At 44.4% G+C, this 13,564-nt stretch overlaps 1 protein-coding gene across 1 annotated transcript in view; it reads right to left on the bottom strand.

The window, feature by feature from the left end:
- The window catches only part of LOC118366653 (semaphorin-5B), a 151,674-nt gene that overhangs the window by 98,164 nt on the left and 39,946 nt on the right, over positions 1-13,564 (bottom strand). The window contains exon 5 of the mRNA XM_052492643.1: positions 9,599-9,644. Coding sequence (XP_052348603.1) covers positions 9,599-9,644 — 46 coding nt within the window. The remainder of the gene's footprint in view (positions 1-9,598; positions 9,645-13,564) is intronic.

The following is a 13,564-nucleotide window of genomic DNA, read 5'->3' on the forward strand; positions in this document are numbered from 1 at the left end:
AGTTGAGGACTTGAGGTGTCTGTTTCTCAAACTAGACACTCTAATGTACTTGTTCTCTTGTTCAGTTGGTAGTGTGTATATATACAGTACCAGTGAAAAGTTTAGACACACCTACTCATTCCTGAGTTTCTTTATTTTTGCTATTTTCTACATTGTAGAATAATAGTGAAGACATCAAAACTATGAAATAACACATGGATTCATATAGTAACCAGAAAGTGTTACACAACTTCAAAGTAGCCACCCTTTGCCTTGATGACAAGAACAGCTCCAATAAGCAAAGCGAAATGACAGTCCATCATTCATTTAAGACATGAAGGTAAGTCAATGCTGAAGATTTCAAGACCTTTCAAGTGCAGTTGCAAAAAAACATAAAATAAAATTGTATTTGTCACATGCGCCGAATACAACAGATGTAGTAGACCTTACAGTGAAATGCTTATTTAAAAGCCCTTAACCAACAATGCAGATTGAGAAAATACCTAAAAAGAAAAAAAAGAAGAAGAATAACAAATCATTAAAGAGCAGCAGTAAATAACAATAGCAGGGCTATATACAAGGGGTACCGGTACAGAGTCAGTGTGCGGAGGCACCGATGACGAGGTAATTGAGGTAATATGTACATGTAGGTAGAGTTATTAAGGTGACTATACATAGACTATAAATACAGATAATAACAGAGTAGCAGCAGCGTAGACTGGGGGGGGGGGGTAGCCATTTGGTTAGATGTTTAGAAATCTTATGTCTTGGGGTAGAAGATGTTTAGAAGCCTCTTGGACCTGGACTTGACGCTCAAGTACCGTTTGCCGTGCGGTAGCAGAGAGAACAGTCCATGACTAGGGTGGCTGGAGTCTTTGACCATTTTTATGGCCTTCCTCTGACACTGCCTAGTATAAAGGTCCTGAACGCAGGAGGCTTGGCCCCGTTGATGTACTGGGCCGTACCCTCTAACCTCTGTAGTGCCTTGCGGTCGGAGGCCAAGCAGTTGCCGTACCAGGCAGTGATGCGACCTGTCAGGATGCTCTCGATGGTGCTGTAAAACCTTTTGAGGATCTGAGGACCCATGCCAAATTTTTTCAGTCTCTTGAGGGGGAATATGTGTTGTCATGCCCTCTTCACGACTGTGTTGGTGTGCTTGGACCATGTTAGTTTAATGATGATGTGGACGCCAAGGAACTTGAAGCTCTCAACCTGCTCCACTACAGCCCCGTCCATGAGAATTGGGACGTGTTCGGTCCTCCTTTTCCTGTATCCACAATCATCTCCTTTGTCTTGATCACGTTGAGGGAGAGATTGTTTTCCTTACACCACACGGTCAGGTCTCTGACCTCCTCCATATGGGCTGTCTCATCGTTGTCAGTGATCAGGCCTACCACTGTTGTGTCATCAGCAAACTTAATGATGGTGTTGGAGTCGTGCCTGGCAGGGCAGTCATGAGTGAACAGGGAGTACGGGAGGAGACTGAGCACGCACCCCTGAGGGGCCCCTGTGTTGAGGATCAGTGTGGCGGATGTGTTGTTACCTACCCTTGGGGTAGCCCACCTTGGGGCGTCCCGTCAAGAAGTCCAGGATCCAGTTGCAGAGGGAGGTGTTTAGTCCCCGGGTCCTTAGCTTAGTGATGAGCTTTGAAGGCACTATGGTGTTGAACACTGATCTGTAGTCAATGAATAGCATTCGCACATAGGTGTTCCTTTTGTCCAGATGTGAAAGTGCAGTGGAGTGCAATAGAGATTGCATCATCTGTGGATCTTTTGCTGTGGGGTTTCTGGGATAATGGTGGTGATGTGAGCCATGACCAGCCTTTCAAAGCATTTCATGGCTACAGACATGAGTACTACGGGTCGGTAGTCATTTAAGCAGGTTACCTTCATGTTCTTGGGCACAGGGACTATGGTGGTCTGCTTCAAACATCTTGGTATTACAGACTCGGACAGGGAGAGGTTGAAAATGTCAGTGAAGGCACTTGCCAGTTGGTCAGTGCATGCTCGGAGTACACGTCCTGGTAATCCATCTGGCCCTGCAGCCTTGTGAATGTTTACCTGTTTAACGGTCTTACTCATATCGGCTACAGAGAACGTGATCACACAATGCTTCAGAACAGCTGGTGCTTTCATGCATGTTTCAGTGTTATTTGCCACGAATCGATCATAGAACTAGTTTAGCTTGTCTGGTAGGCTGTTGTGTCACTGAGCAGCTCTCGGCTGTGCTTCCCTTGATAGTCTGTAATGGTTTGCAAGAGCCTGCCACATTTGCCGAGCTTCAGAGCCGACGTAGTGCGATTCGATCTTAGTCCTGTATTGACGCTATGCCTGTTTGATGGTTCGTCGGAGGGCATAGCGGGATTTCTTATAAACTTCCGGGTTCGAGTCCCGCTCCTTGAAAGCGGCAGCTCTAGCCTTTAGCTCAGTGCGGATGTTGCCTGTAATCAATGGCTTCTGGTTGGGGTATGTACGAACAGTCACTGTGGGGACGAGATCATCGATGCACTTATTGATGAAGCCAGTTTTTTATTTTACCTTTATTTAACCAGGCAAGTCAGTTAAGAACATATTCTTATTTTCAATGACGGCCTGGGAACAGTGGGTTAACTGCCTGTTCAGGGGCAGAACGACAGATTTGTACCTTGTCAGCTCGGGGGTTTGAAATGTGGTGTCCTCCTCAATGCCATCGGAGGAATCCAGGAACATATTCTTGACTGTGGTAGTAAAAAAGTCCTGTAGTTTAGCATCTGCTTCATCTGACCACTTTTTTATTGATCTAGCCACTGGTGCTTCCTGCTTAAATTTATGCTTGTAAGCAGGAATCAGGAGGATGGAATTATGGTCAGATTTGCCAAATGGAGGGCGAGGAAGAGCTTTGTATGTGTCTCTGTGCGTGGAGTAAAGGTGGTCCAGAGTTTGTTTTCTTCTGGTTGCACATTTAACATGCTGATAGAAATTTTGTAAAACAGATTTAAGTTTCCTTGCATTAAAGTCCCCTGCTACTAGGAGCGCTGCCTCTGGGTGAGCGTAAGCTGTATTTTGCTTATGGAAGAATACAGCTCATTCATTGCTATCTCAGTGCCAGCCTCTGAAAGTGGTGGTATGTAAATAGCTACGAAAAATACAGATTAAAACTCTATGTAGGTAGTATGGTCTACAGTTTATCATTTGATACTCTACCTCAGGCGAGCAACAGCTCGAGACTTCCTTAGATATTGTGCACCAGCTGTTATTTACAAAAATACATAGTCCGCCACCCTTTGTCTTACCAGACGCTGCTGTTCTATCCTGCCGGTGCAGCGTATAACCTGCAAGCTGTATGTTGATAGTGTCGTCGTTCAGCCACGTCTCCGTGAAGCATAAGGTATTACAGTTTTGAATATCCCTTTGGTCTTTCACGTAGGTCATCTATTTTATTCTCCAGAGATTGCATGTTTGCTCGCAGAATGGAAGGAAGTGGGGATTTATTCGATCACCTACGAATTCTCAGAAGGCAGCCTGCCCTCTGGCCCCTTTTCCTCCGCCTCCTCTTTGCGCAAATTACGGGGATCTGGGCCTGTTCCCGAAGAAAGCAGTATATCATTAGCGTCGGCCTCGTTAAAGGAAAAAAACGATTCTGCCAATCCGTGGTGAGTAATCGCAGTCCTGATGTCCAGAAGTTATTTTCAGTCCTAAGAGATTGTAGCGGCAACATTATGTACAAAATAAGTAGAAATATAAGTTACAAACAATGCAAATAAAGAAACCAAAAAACACAATCGGTTGGGGGGCACGTCAAACGTCTGCCTTCTCCAGCACCATCTTATTTAATTGTACATATATAATGTGTGTATAGACAGTATGTATGGACAGTATACGAATAGAAATGGTGTTTACAGCAGTATTTATATAGGATGAGCCTTGACTACAATATAGAATATAAATATGAACTGGGTAAAACAGTATGTAAACATTAAAGTGACCAGTGTTCAATGACTCTGTATAGGGTAGCAGTCTATAAGGTGCAGGGTAGAGTACTGGGAGGTAGCCTGCTAGTAACAGTGACTAAGTTCAGGGCAGGGTACTGGGCCCTATAGTCCTCTAGGCAACACACAGGGTGACTCTAATAGCATCACAGAGAGGGAGGGGGGAAGCAAGAAAGAGAGAGAGAGAAGGAAAGAAGGAAGGAAATAGGTTGTGTGGGTGGGAGGTAAGGTGGGGGAGAATTTATTTATTTCACCTTTATTTAACCAGGTAGGCAAGTTGAGAACAAGTTCTCATTTACAATTGCGACCTGGCCAAGATAAAGCAAAGCAGTTCGACAGATACAACGACACAGAGTTACACATGGAGTAAAACAAACATACAGTCAATAATACAGTAGAAACAAGTCTATATACAATGTGAGCAAATGAGGTGAGAAGGGAGGTAAAGGCAAAACAGGCCATGGTGGCAAAGTAAATACAATATAGCAAGTAAAACACTGGAATGGTAGTTTTGCAATGGAAGAATGTGCAAAGTAGAAATAAAAATAATGGGGTGCAAAGGAGCAAAATAAATTAATAAATTAAATACAGTTGGGAAAGAGGTAGTTGTTTGGGCTAAATTATAGGTGGGCTATGTACAGGTGCAGTAATCTGTGAGCTGCTCTGACAGTTGGTGCTTAAAGCTAGTGAGGGAGATAAGTGTTTCCAGTTTCAGAGATTTTTGTAGTTCGTTCCAGTCATTGGCAGCAGAGAACTGGAAGGAGAGGCGACCAAAGAAAGAATTGGTTTGCGGGGTGACTAGAGAGATATACCTGCTGGAGCGTGCGCTACAGATGGGAGATGCTATGGTGACCAGCGAGCTGAGATAAGGGGGGACTTTACCTAGCAGGGTCTTGTAGATGACATGGAGCCAGTGGGTTTGGCGACGAGTATGAAGCGAGGGCCAGCCAACGAGAGCGTACAGGTCGCAATGGTGGGTAGTATATGGGGCTTTGGTGACAAAACGGATTGCACTGTGATAGACTGCATCCAATTTGTTGAGTAGGGTATTGGAGGCTATTTTGTAAATGACATCGCCAAAGTCGAGGATTGGTAGGATGGTCAGTTTTACACGGGTATGTTTGGCAGCATGAGTGAAGGATGCTTTGTTGCGAAATAGGAAGCCAATTCTAGATTTAACTTTGGATTGGAGATGTTTGATATGGGTCTGGAAGGAGAGTTTACAGTCTAACCAGACACCTAAGTATTTGTAGTTGTCCACGTATTCCTAGTCAGAGCCGTCCAGAGTAGTGATGTTGGACAGGCGGGTAGGTGCAGGTAGCGATCGGTTGAAGAGCATGCATTTAGTTTTACTTGTATTTAAGAGCAATTGGAGGCCACGGAAGGAGAGTTGTATGGCATTGAAGCTTGCCTGGAGGGTTGTTAACACAGTGTCCAAAGAAGGGCCGGAAGTATACAGAATGGTGTCGTCTGCGTAGAGGTGGATCAGAGACTCAACAGCAGCAAGAGCGACCTCGTTGATGTATACAGAGAAGAGAGTCGGTCCAAGAATTGAACCCTGTGGCACCCCCATAGAGACTGCCAGAGGTCCGGACAGCAGACCCTCCGATTTGACACACTGAACTCTATCAGAGAAGTAGTAAGGGAGTAAGGGAGCTATAGATATGGTAGGGATGGTGAGAGGAGGGATGTGGATACAGTGATAATGGTTCTGCTTGGATAAAGATGGGACTTCGATCAAAATGTTTAATGAACAAAAATATATAAACGCAACATGAGTAACAGTTAATATAAGGAATTCAAGTCAATATAAATAAATTAATTAAGCCCTAATATACGGATTTCACATGACTGGGCAGGAGGCCCACCCACTTGGCAGCCAGGCCCACCCACTTGGCAGCCAGGCCCACCCACTGGGGAGCCAGGCCTAGCCAATCAGAGTAAGTTTTCCCCACAAAAGGGCTTTATTACAGACAGAAATACTCCTCAGCACCCTCCTCCCAACCCCCTACAGATGATCCCACAGGTGAAGAAGCCGGATGTGGAGGTCCTGGGTTGGCGTGGTGACACGTGGTCTGCGGTTGTGAGGCCGGTTGGACGCACTGCCAAATTTTCTACAACGACATTGGAAGCAGCTTTTGGTAGAGAAGTTAACATTAAATTAATCTAGCAACAGCTCTGGTGGACATTCCTGCAGTCAGCATGCCAATTGCACGCTCCCCCAAAACTTGAGACATAAGTGACCTTTTATTATTCCCAGCACAAGGTGCACCTGTGTAATGATCATGCTGTTTAATCAGCATTTTGATATGCCACACCTGTCAGGTAGATGGATTATCTTGGTAATAGAGAAATTCTCACTAACAGAGATATAAACAAATTTGTGCCCAAAATGATGAGAGAAATAAGCTTTTGGGGATTTTTTTATTTCAGCTCATGAAACATGGGACCAACAGTTTACATGTTGCGTTTATATTTTTGTTCGGTATATGAATATGTCTGCAACACAGAATACTGCTTTGTGGTCGTTACTTGCTCCAGTTACTTCTCAACCAATCAGTGACTCATTTCAAACTAGAGGATAGAAGGTAACGTAGACTGACTTTCACCCCATTTCAATACATGACCTCCATTTCAGGTCTGTGTGATTGTGCAGATTTAGCAGCCAACACTGTGGTCCCCCAGGATTGGGTTGTATCGCTCTCTCCGGTGGTTACTGGTTAACAGGCTAACAAGCAGGAGAGGAGGGGGAGGGTAGTTTGAAGCAGCATCCTTCCATCTCTTTCATATGTTTAGGCATACTGGCAGGCTCAGATCCTCTCCTCCTATTAAGTGGGCAGCAGCAATGTTCTGTACTCGTCGATTTGGGCCCTGGCACGCCTAGCGACACCTCCAGTTAGAACAGAACGAAGAGGGAGCCACTTTGTTTATCCCCCAGCTCAAGAAAAGCCAAAAAAGTATGTGTGTCTGTGTGCGTACGTCTGTGTGCATGCCAGGAAAATGGGATATAGATGTTGAAAGATGGGCGTTTGATTCAGGACTGCCAGTAGAGGAACTCAGTTGGTGAAACTCAGATTAAACTAAAGTAAACCCTATGAACCCCAGTCCTCTTCCACATTCAAAAACAAGACAACAAGAGCACCAAAACAAAGCCCACATTGACTTTGGCACACTGGTGGCAGCTGCTCACATATTATGTCACTATGCTGTGACTGTTCTGAAAGAGCACTTTGTCAGAGAATCCCAAGACTGGGTGGTGACACGCTTTCATACACACATCGCAGTGTAGTAGAATAGGTTGTAGTGCTATAGTGCTGTAGAAGCAAGCCAAACATACAGCCTTCACTCATCTCACTCAACCCCTTTCCTCCGAGTGTTAGGCAGACCTGGGTTCAAATAGTATTTATCTTCTTTCAAATACTTTGAGCGTTCCATCTCGCCGGGCCAGTACAGCTGTAGTATTTGAAAAATGTAGATCTACAGTACTGTACAGTACCAGTCAAAAGTTTGGACACACCTACTCATTCAAGGGTTTTTCTTTATTTGTACTATTTTCTACATTGTAGAATAATAGTGAAGACATCAAAACTATGAAATAACACATATGGAGTCATGGAGTGAAAAAAGGGTTAAATGCAAATATATTTATATTTGAGATTCTTCAAAGTAGCTACCCATTGCCTTGATGACAGCTTTGCACACACTTGGCATTCTCTCAACCAGCTTCTTGAAGTAGTCACCTGGAATGCATTTTAATTAACAGGCGTGCCTTGTTAAAAGTTAATTTGTGGAATTTCTTTCCTTTTTAATGCGTTTGAGCCAATCAGTTATGTTGTTACAAGGTATGGGTGGTATACAGAAGACAGCCTTATTTGGTAAAAGACCAAGTCCATATTATGGCAAGAACTGCTCAAATAAGCAAAGAGAAATGACAGTCCATCATTACTTTAAGACATGAAGGTCAGTCAATGTGGAACATTTCAAGAACTTTGAAAGTTTCTTCAAGTGCAGTCGCAAAAACCATCGAGCGCTATGATGAAACTGGCTCTCATGAGGACCTCCACAAGAAAGGAAGACCCAGTGTTACCTCTACTGCAGAGGATAAGTTCATTTAACTGAACCTCAGATTGCAGCCCAAATAAATGCTTCACAGAGTTCAAGTAACAGACGCATCTCAATGTCAACTGTTCAGAGGATAATCAGTGGGAATCAGGCCTTCATGGTTGAATTGCGGCAAAGAAACCATTACTAATGGACACCAATAAGAGACTTGATTGGGACAAGAACCACAAGCAATGGATTAGACCTTTAGTCTGATGAGTCCATATTCCAACCTCCGTGTCTTTGTGAGACGCAAAGTAGGTGAACGGGTGATCTCCGCATGTGTGGTTCCCAGCATGAAGCATGGAAGAAGTGGTGTGATGGTGTGGGATTGCTTTGCTGGTTACACTGATTTATTTAGAATTCAAGGCACACTTAACCAGAATGGCTACCACAGCATTCTGCAGCGATACACCATCCCATCTGGTTTGCGTTTAGTGGGAATATCCTTTTTTATCCCTACAGGACAATGACCCAACATGCCTCCAGGCTGTGTTAAGGGCTATTTGACCAAGAAGTAGAGTGATGGTGCTGCTTCCGATGACCTGGCCTCCACAATCACCTGACGTCAACCCAACTGAGATGGTTTGAGACGAGTTAGACCACAGGAAAAGCAGCCAACAAGTGCTCTGCATATGTGGGAACTCCTTCAAGGCTGTTGGAAAAGCATTCCTCATGAAGCTGATTGAGAGAATGCCAAGAGTATGCAAAGCTGTCATCAAGGCAAAGGGTGGCTACAATGTATAAAATAGTTAAAATAAAGAAAAACCCTTGAATGAGTAGGTGTGTCCGAACTTTTGACTGGTACTGTATTTGAACCCAAGGTGTTTAGTGTGTCTGATGTACACTATCAAGCTCAAAAACTTTTAGACCGGTCCCATATCATCACATGACCCTTCAGTACAGTAGGCCCACTGTAAACTCAATTGGTAGAGCATGGCTCTTGCAGCGCCAGAGTTGTGGGTTCGATTCCCACGGGGGACCAGTGCGAAAAAAGTAAGTCGCTAAATGACTAAAATGTCAATGTAAAATGTAACAGTAGCTACCTCCTTAAAGACATCACATTACCATGGAGACATGCCTCTCTTCTCCACCCACCTGAGAACGGACTGAAGTAGAGAGAAACAGGCACGCACACAGGCAGGCAAGGATACACGTCAACACAGACACACACACACACACACCACACACGTATAGTATATACACACACACACAAACACTCATGCACACAATTAATCATACTCTTTCTCCATCCCACCCCATTCGAGGAGCTGAAAACACTCCAGTCCCAAAACCACAGAATCAATAACAGCAAGCCAACGCTGTCTGACTGCAGCCAGGAAAGTTAAAGAGAGGAGCAGCAGACCAGAGGAGTAGAGAGAGGAGTACAGGAGGAGAAGAGAGGCAGGTCTGGGAGCCCAGTAAAAGAGGAACACTGGCTGCGGACGAATGAGCGTGGGTTGTTATCCACCAGTGGACCACACACACACACACACACACACACACACAGGGATAGGGGAGAGGAAGAGGTGGGTTGGAAGCTCAGCTTACCTGGATGAGAGACACATTGTTGAGGCTCAATCTGAAGAGGAAGTTTCTGTGTAGAATCAATAGAGAGGGGAAAACAGTTAGTTTAAAACATAATAAACACTTAGTTTACGTGTGTGTTTTTTCTTACAGTGAGTTCAACTCAGGGCACTGATATTTTGTAGTCACATAAGAACTCTCTGAAACTTGAAGTTGTTTCAAATACTCCAGCTGCCAATTCCACACCAGGCCCCATCCAACAAGCCTCAAAAGACTATATATTACAGAGGACTATCCTCCTCAGTGAATTTCATAAAAATAAAAATATTGAAACTACACTAAATATATTCAGTCCACCAAATAGTTTATAAAAACACACTGTCTTGCAATGAATATCTACTGTATCCTCAACAGCACTCTGTAGGGTATCACCATGGTGTAGCCGGACGACAGCTAGCTTCTGTCCTCCTCTGGGTACATTGAATTCAATACAAAACCTAGGGAGCTCATGGTTCTCAACCCCTTCCATAGACTTACGCAACAATTATTACAACTTTCAGAGGACGCCCATCAATCTGTCAGAGCTCTTGCAGCATGAGCTGACATGTTGCCCACCCAATCAAAGGATCAGAGAATTAATCTAGTACTGAAAGCAGAAGCTACAGCCAGCTAGCACGGCAGTGCATAAAAAGTGTTGAGTAGTTGACTCAGAGAGAGAAAGACAATAGTTGAACAGTTTCGAATAAATTCATTTCTTTAAAAATGAAGGAGAAGCAAGAGAGAGAGAGCTAGCTGTATTTCATAGTATTTTTTCACTTAGTTAGCAAATGCAACTCAAACAGAGATATAAGCTATGTTAGCTAGCTGGCTATGGCTAGCCAACACTGGAAGTCTTCCAAGTCAAGGTAAGCATTTGGTTTTATTAATTTATTATCACTGGGACCACCGGTGCAACTGCTAAACTGCATAGTGACTGTACAGCATGATTGTAGCTGGTTTAGTAATGCATTAGTTCTAGATATGTTGACCATGACATTGATCAGGGGTTTATCCATTCAAACAGATTCTGTTGAAAAACATTGCTTAAATGGAACGAAAAGGGAATAAACATACCTGAATTTGTCCAATAGAAACTCTCTATTGCAACTGTTGGACTAATGATTACATCCTAGATCAGCTAGATGCCGGCAAGAGTGTGCAAGGTGGTATTGAATGTGTCACTGTCACCTTGATTACTCTAATATTTCTCTCGACCTGTGCACCTACGTTGTAAACTTTCATTCATAGGCTAGGTTGTAGCAATCTCATAATGGGTATAGGGACAATTAGAGTATCATGTAGTAGCCTGAACCTATCGATGTTACATTGAGCAGGGTGAATGGAATATGACAGCCATGCTCATTTAAAAAAAACATGACACGTATCACGTATCATCCTCCCTCTCTGCAGATGACTTCGTCAACCATTTTGAAAAGAAGGTCGACGACATCCGATCCTCGTTTGCTAAGTCAAACGGCACCGCTGGTTCTGCTCACACTGCCCTACCCTGTGCTCTGACCTCTTTCTCCCCTCTCTCTCCAGATGAAATCTTGCGTCTTGTGACGGCCGGCCGCCCAACAACCTGCCCGCTTGACCCTATCCCCTCCTCTCTTCTCCAGACCATTTCCGGAGACCTTCTCCCTTACCTCACCTTGCTCATCAACTCATCCCTGACCGCTGGCTACGTCCCTTCAGTCTTCAAGAGAGCGAGAGTTGCACCGCTTCTGAAAAAAACCTACATTCGATCCCTCCGATGTCAACAACTACAGACCAGTATCCCTTCTTTCTTTTCTCTCCAAAACTCTTGAACGTGCCGTCCTTGGCCAGCTCTCCCGCTATCTCTCTCTGAATGACCTTCTTGATCCAAATCAGTCAGGTTTCAAGACTAGTCATTCAACTGAGACTGCTCTTCTCTGTATCACGGAGGCGCTCCGCACTGCTAAAGCTAACTCTCTCTCCTCTGCTCTCATCCTTCTAGACCTATCGGCTGCCTTCGATACTGTGAACCATCAGATCCTTCTCTCCACCCTCTCCGAGTTGGGCATCTCCGGCGCGGCCAACGCTTGGATTGCATCCTACCTGACAGGTCGCTCCTACCAGGTGGCGTGGCGAGAATCTGTCTCCTCACCACGCGCTCTCACCACTGGTGTCCCCCAGGGCTCTGTTCTAGGCCCTCTCCTATTCTCGCTATACACCAAGTCACTTGGCTCTGTCATAACCTCACATGGTCTCTCCTATCATTGCTATGCAGACGACACACAATTAATCTTCTCCTTTCCCCCTTCTGATGACCAGGTGGCGAATCGCATCTCTGCATGTCTGGCAGACATATCAGTGTGGATGATGGATCACCACCTCAAGCTGAACCTCGGCAAGACGGAGCTGCTCTTCCTCCCGGGAAGGACTGCCAGTTCCATGATCTCGCCATCACGGTTGACAACTCCATTGTGTCCTCCTCCCAGAGCGCTAAGAACCTTGGCGTGATCCTGGACAACACCCTGTCGTTCTCAACTAACATCAAGGCGGTGGCCCGTTCCTGTAGGTTCATGCTCTACAACATCCGCAGAGTACGACCCTGCCTCACACAGGAAGCGGCGCAGGTCCTAATCCAGGCACTTGTCATCTCCCGTCTGGATTACTGCAACTCGCTGTTGGCTGGGCTCCCTGCCTGTGCCATTAAACCCCTACAACTCATCCAGAACGCCGCAGCCCGTCTGGTGTTCAACCTTCCCAAGTTCTCTCACGTCACCCCGCTCCTCCGCTCTCTCCACTGGCTTCCAGTTGAAGCTCGCATCCGCTACAAGACCATGGTGCTTGCCTACGGAGCTGTGAGGGGAACGGCACCTCAGTACCTCCAGGCTCTGATCAGGCCCTACACCCAAACAAGGGCACTGCGTTCATCCACCTCTGGCCTGCTCGCCTCCCTACCACTGAGGAAGTACAGTTCCCGCTCAGCCCAGTCAAAACTGTTCGCTGCTCTGGCCCCCAATGGTGGAACAAACTCCCTCACGACGCCAGGACAGCGGAGTCAATCACCACCTTCCGGAGACACCTGAAACCCCACCTCTTTAAGGAATATCTAGGATAGGATAAGTAATCCTTCTCACCCCCCCCCCCCTTTAAGATTTAGATGCACTATTGTAAAGTGACTGTTCTACTGGATGTCATAAGGTGAATGCACCAATTTGTAAGTCGCTCTGGATAAGAGCGTCTGCTAAATGACTTAAATGTAATGTAAATGTAAATGTATACATGATTATCACTTTTAAATGATTAATCTCCAATTTTCAGCAGCAGTGCAGTATAGGGCCAGGCAGAGTGTTTTGCATAAGGGTACATTCACACATGTATAAGAGATCAATGAACAAATGAATAAGGGATAAATTAATGAAGGAATAAGGGGTAAATTAAATTAATAAGGGATAAATGAACACATGAATAAGGAGTAAATTACCTCATGAATAAGGAATAAATGTACACATGAATAAGGGATAAATGAACACATGAATATGGGATAAATAAACACATGAATAATTAGTAAATTACAGCATTAATAAGGAATAAATGAACACATGAATAAGGGATAAATGAACAACTGAATAAGGGATAAATGAACAACTGAATAAGGAATAAATGAACAACTGAATAAGGAATAAATGAACACATGAATAAGGGATAAATTAACACATGAATAAGGGATAAATGAACAACTGAATAAGGAATAAATGAACACATGAATAAGGGATAAATGAACAACTGAATATGGGATAAATGAACACATGAATAAGGGATACATGAACAACTGAATATGGGATAAATGAACACATGAATAAGGGATAAATGAACAACTGAATATGGGATAAATGAACACATGAATAAGGGATAAATGAACAACTGAATATGGGATAAATGAACACATGAATAAGGGATAAATGAACAACTGAATATGGG

The sequence above is a fragment of the Oncorhynchus keta genome, chromosome 34 (genome assembly GCF_023373465.1).
Source record: "Oncorhynchus keta strain PuntledgeMale-10-30-2019 chromosome 34, Oket_V2, whole genome shotgun sequence".
NCBI lineage: Eukaryota > Metazoa > Chordata > Actinopteri > Salmoniformes > Salmonidae > Oncorhynchus > Oncorhynchus keta.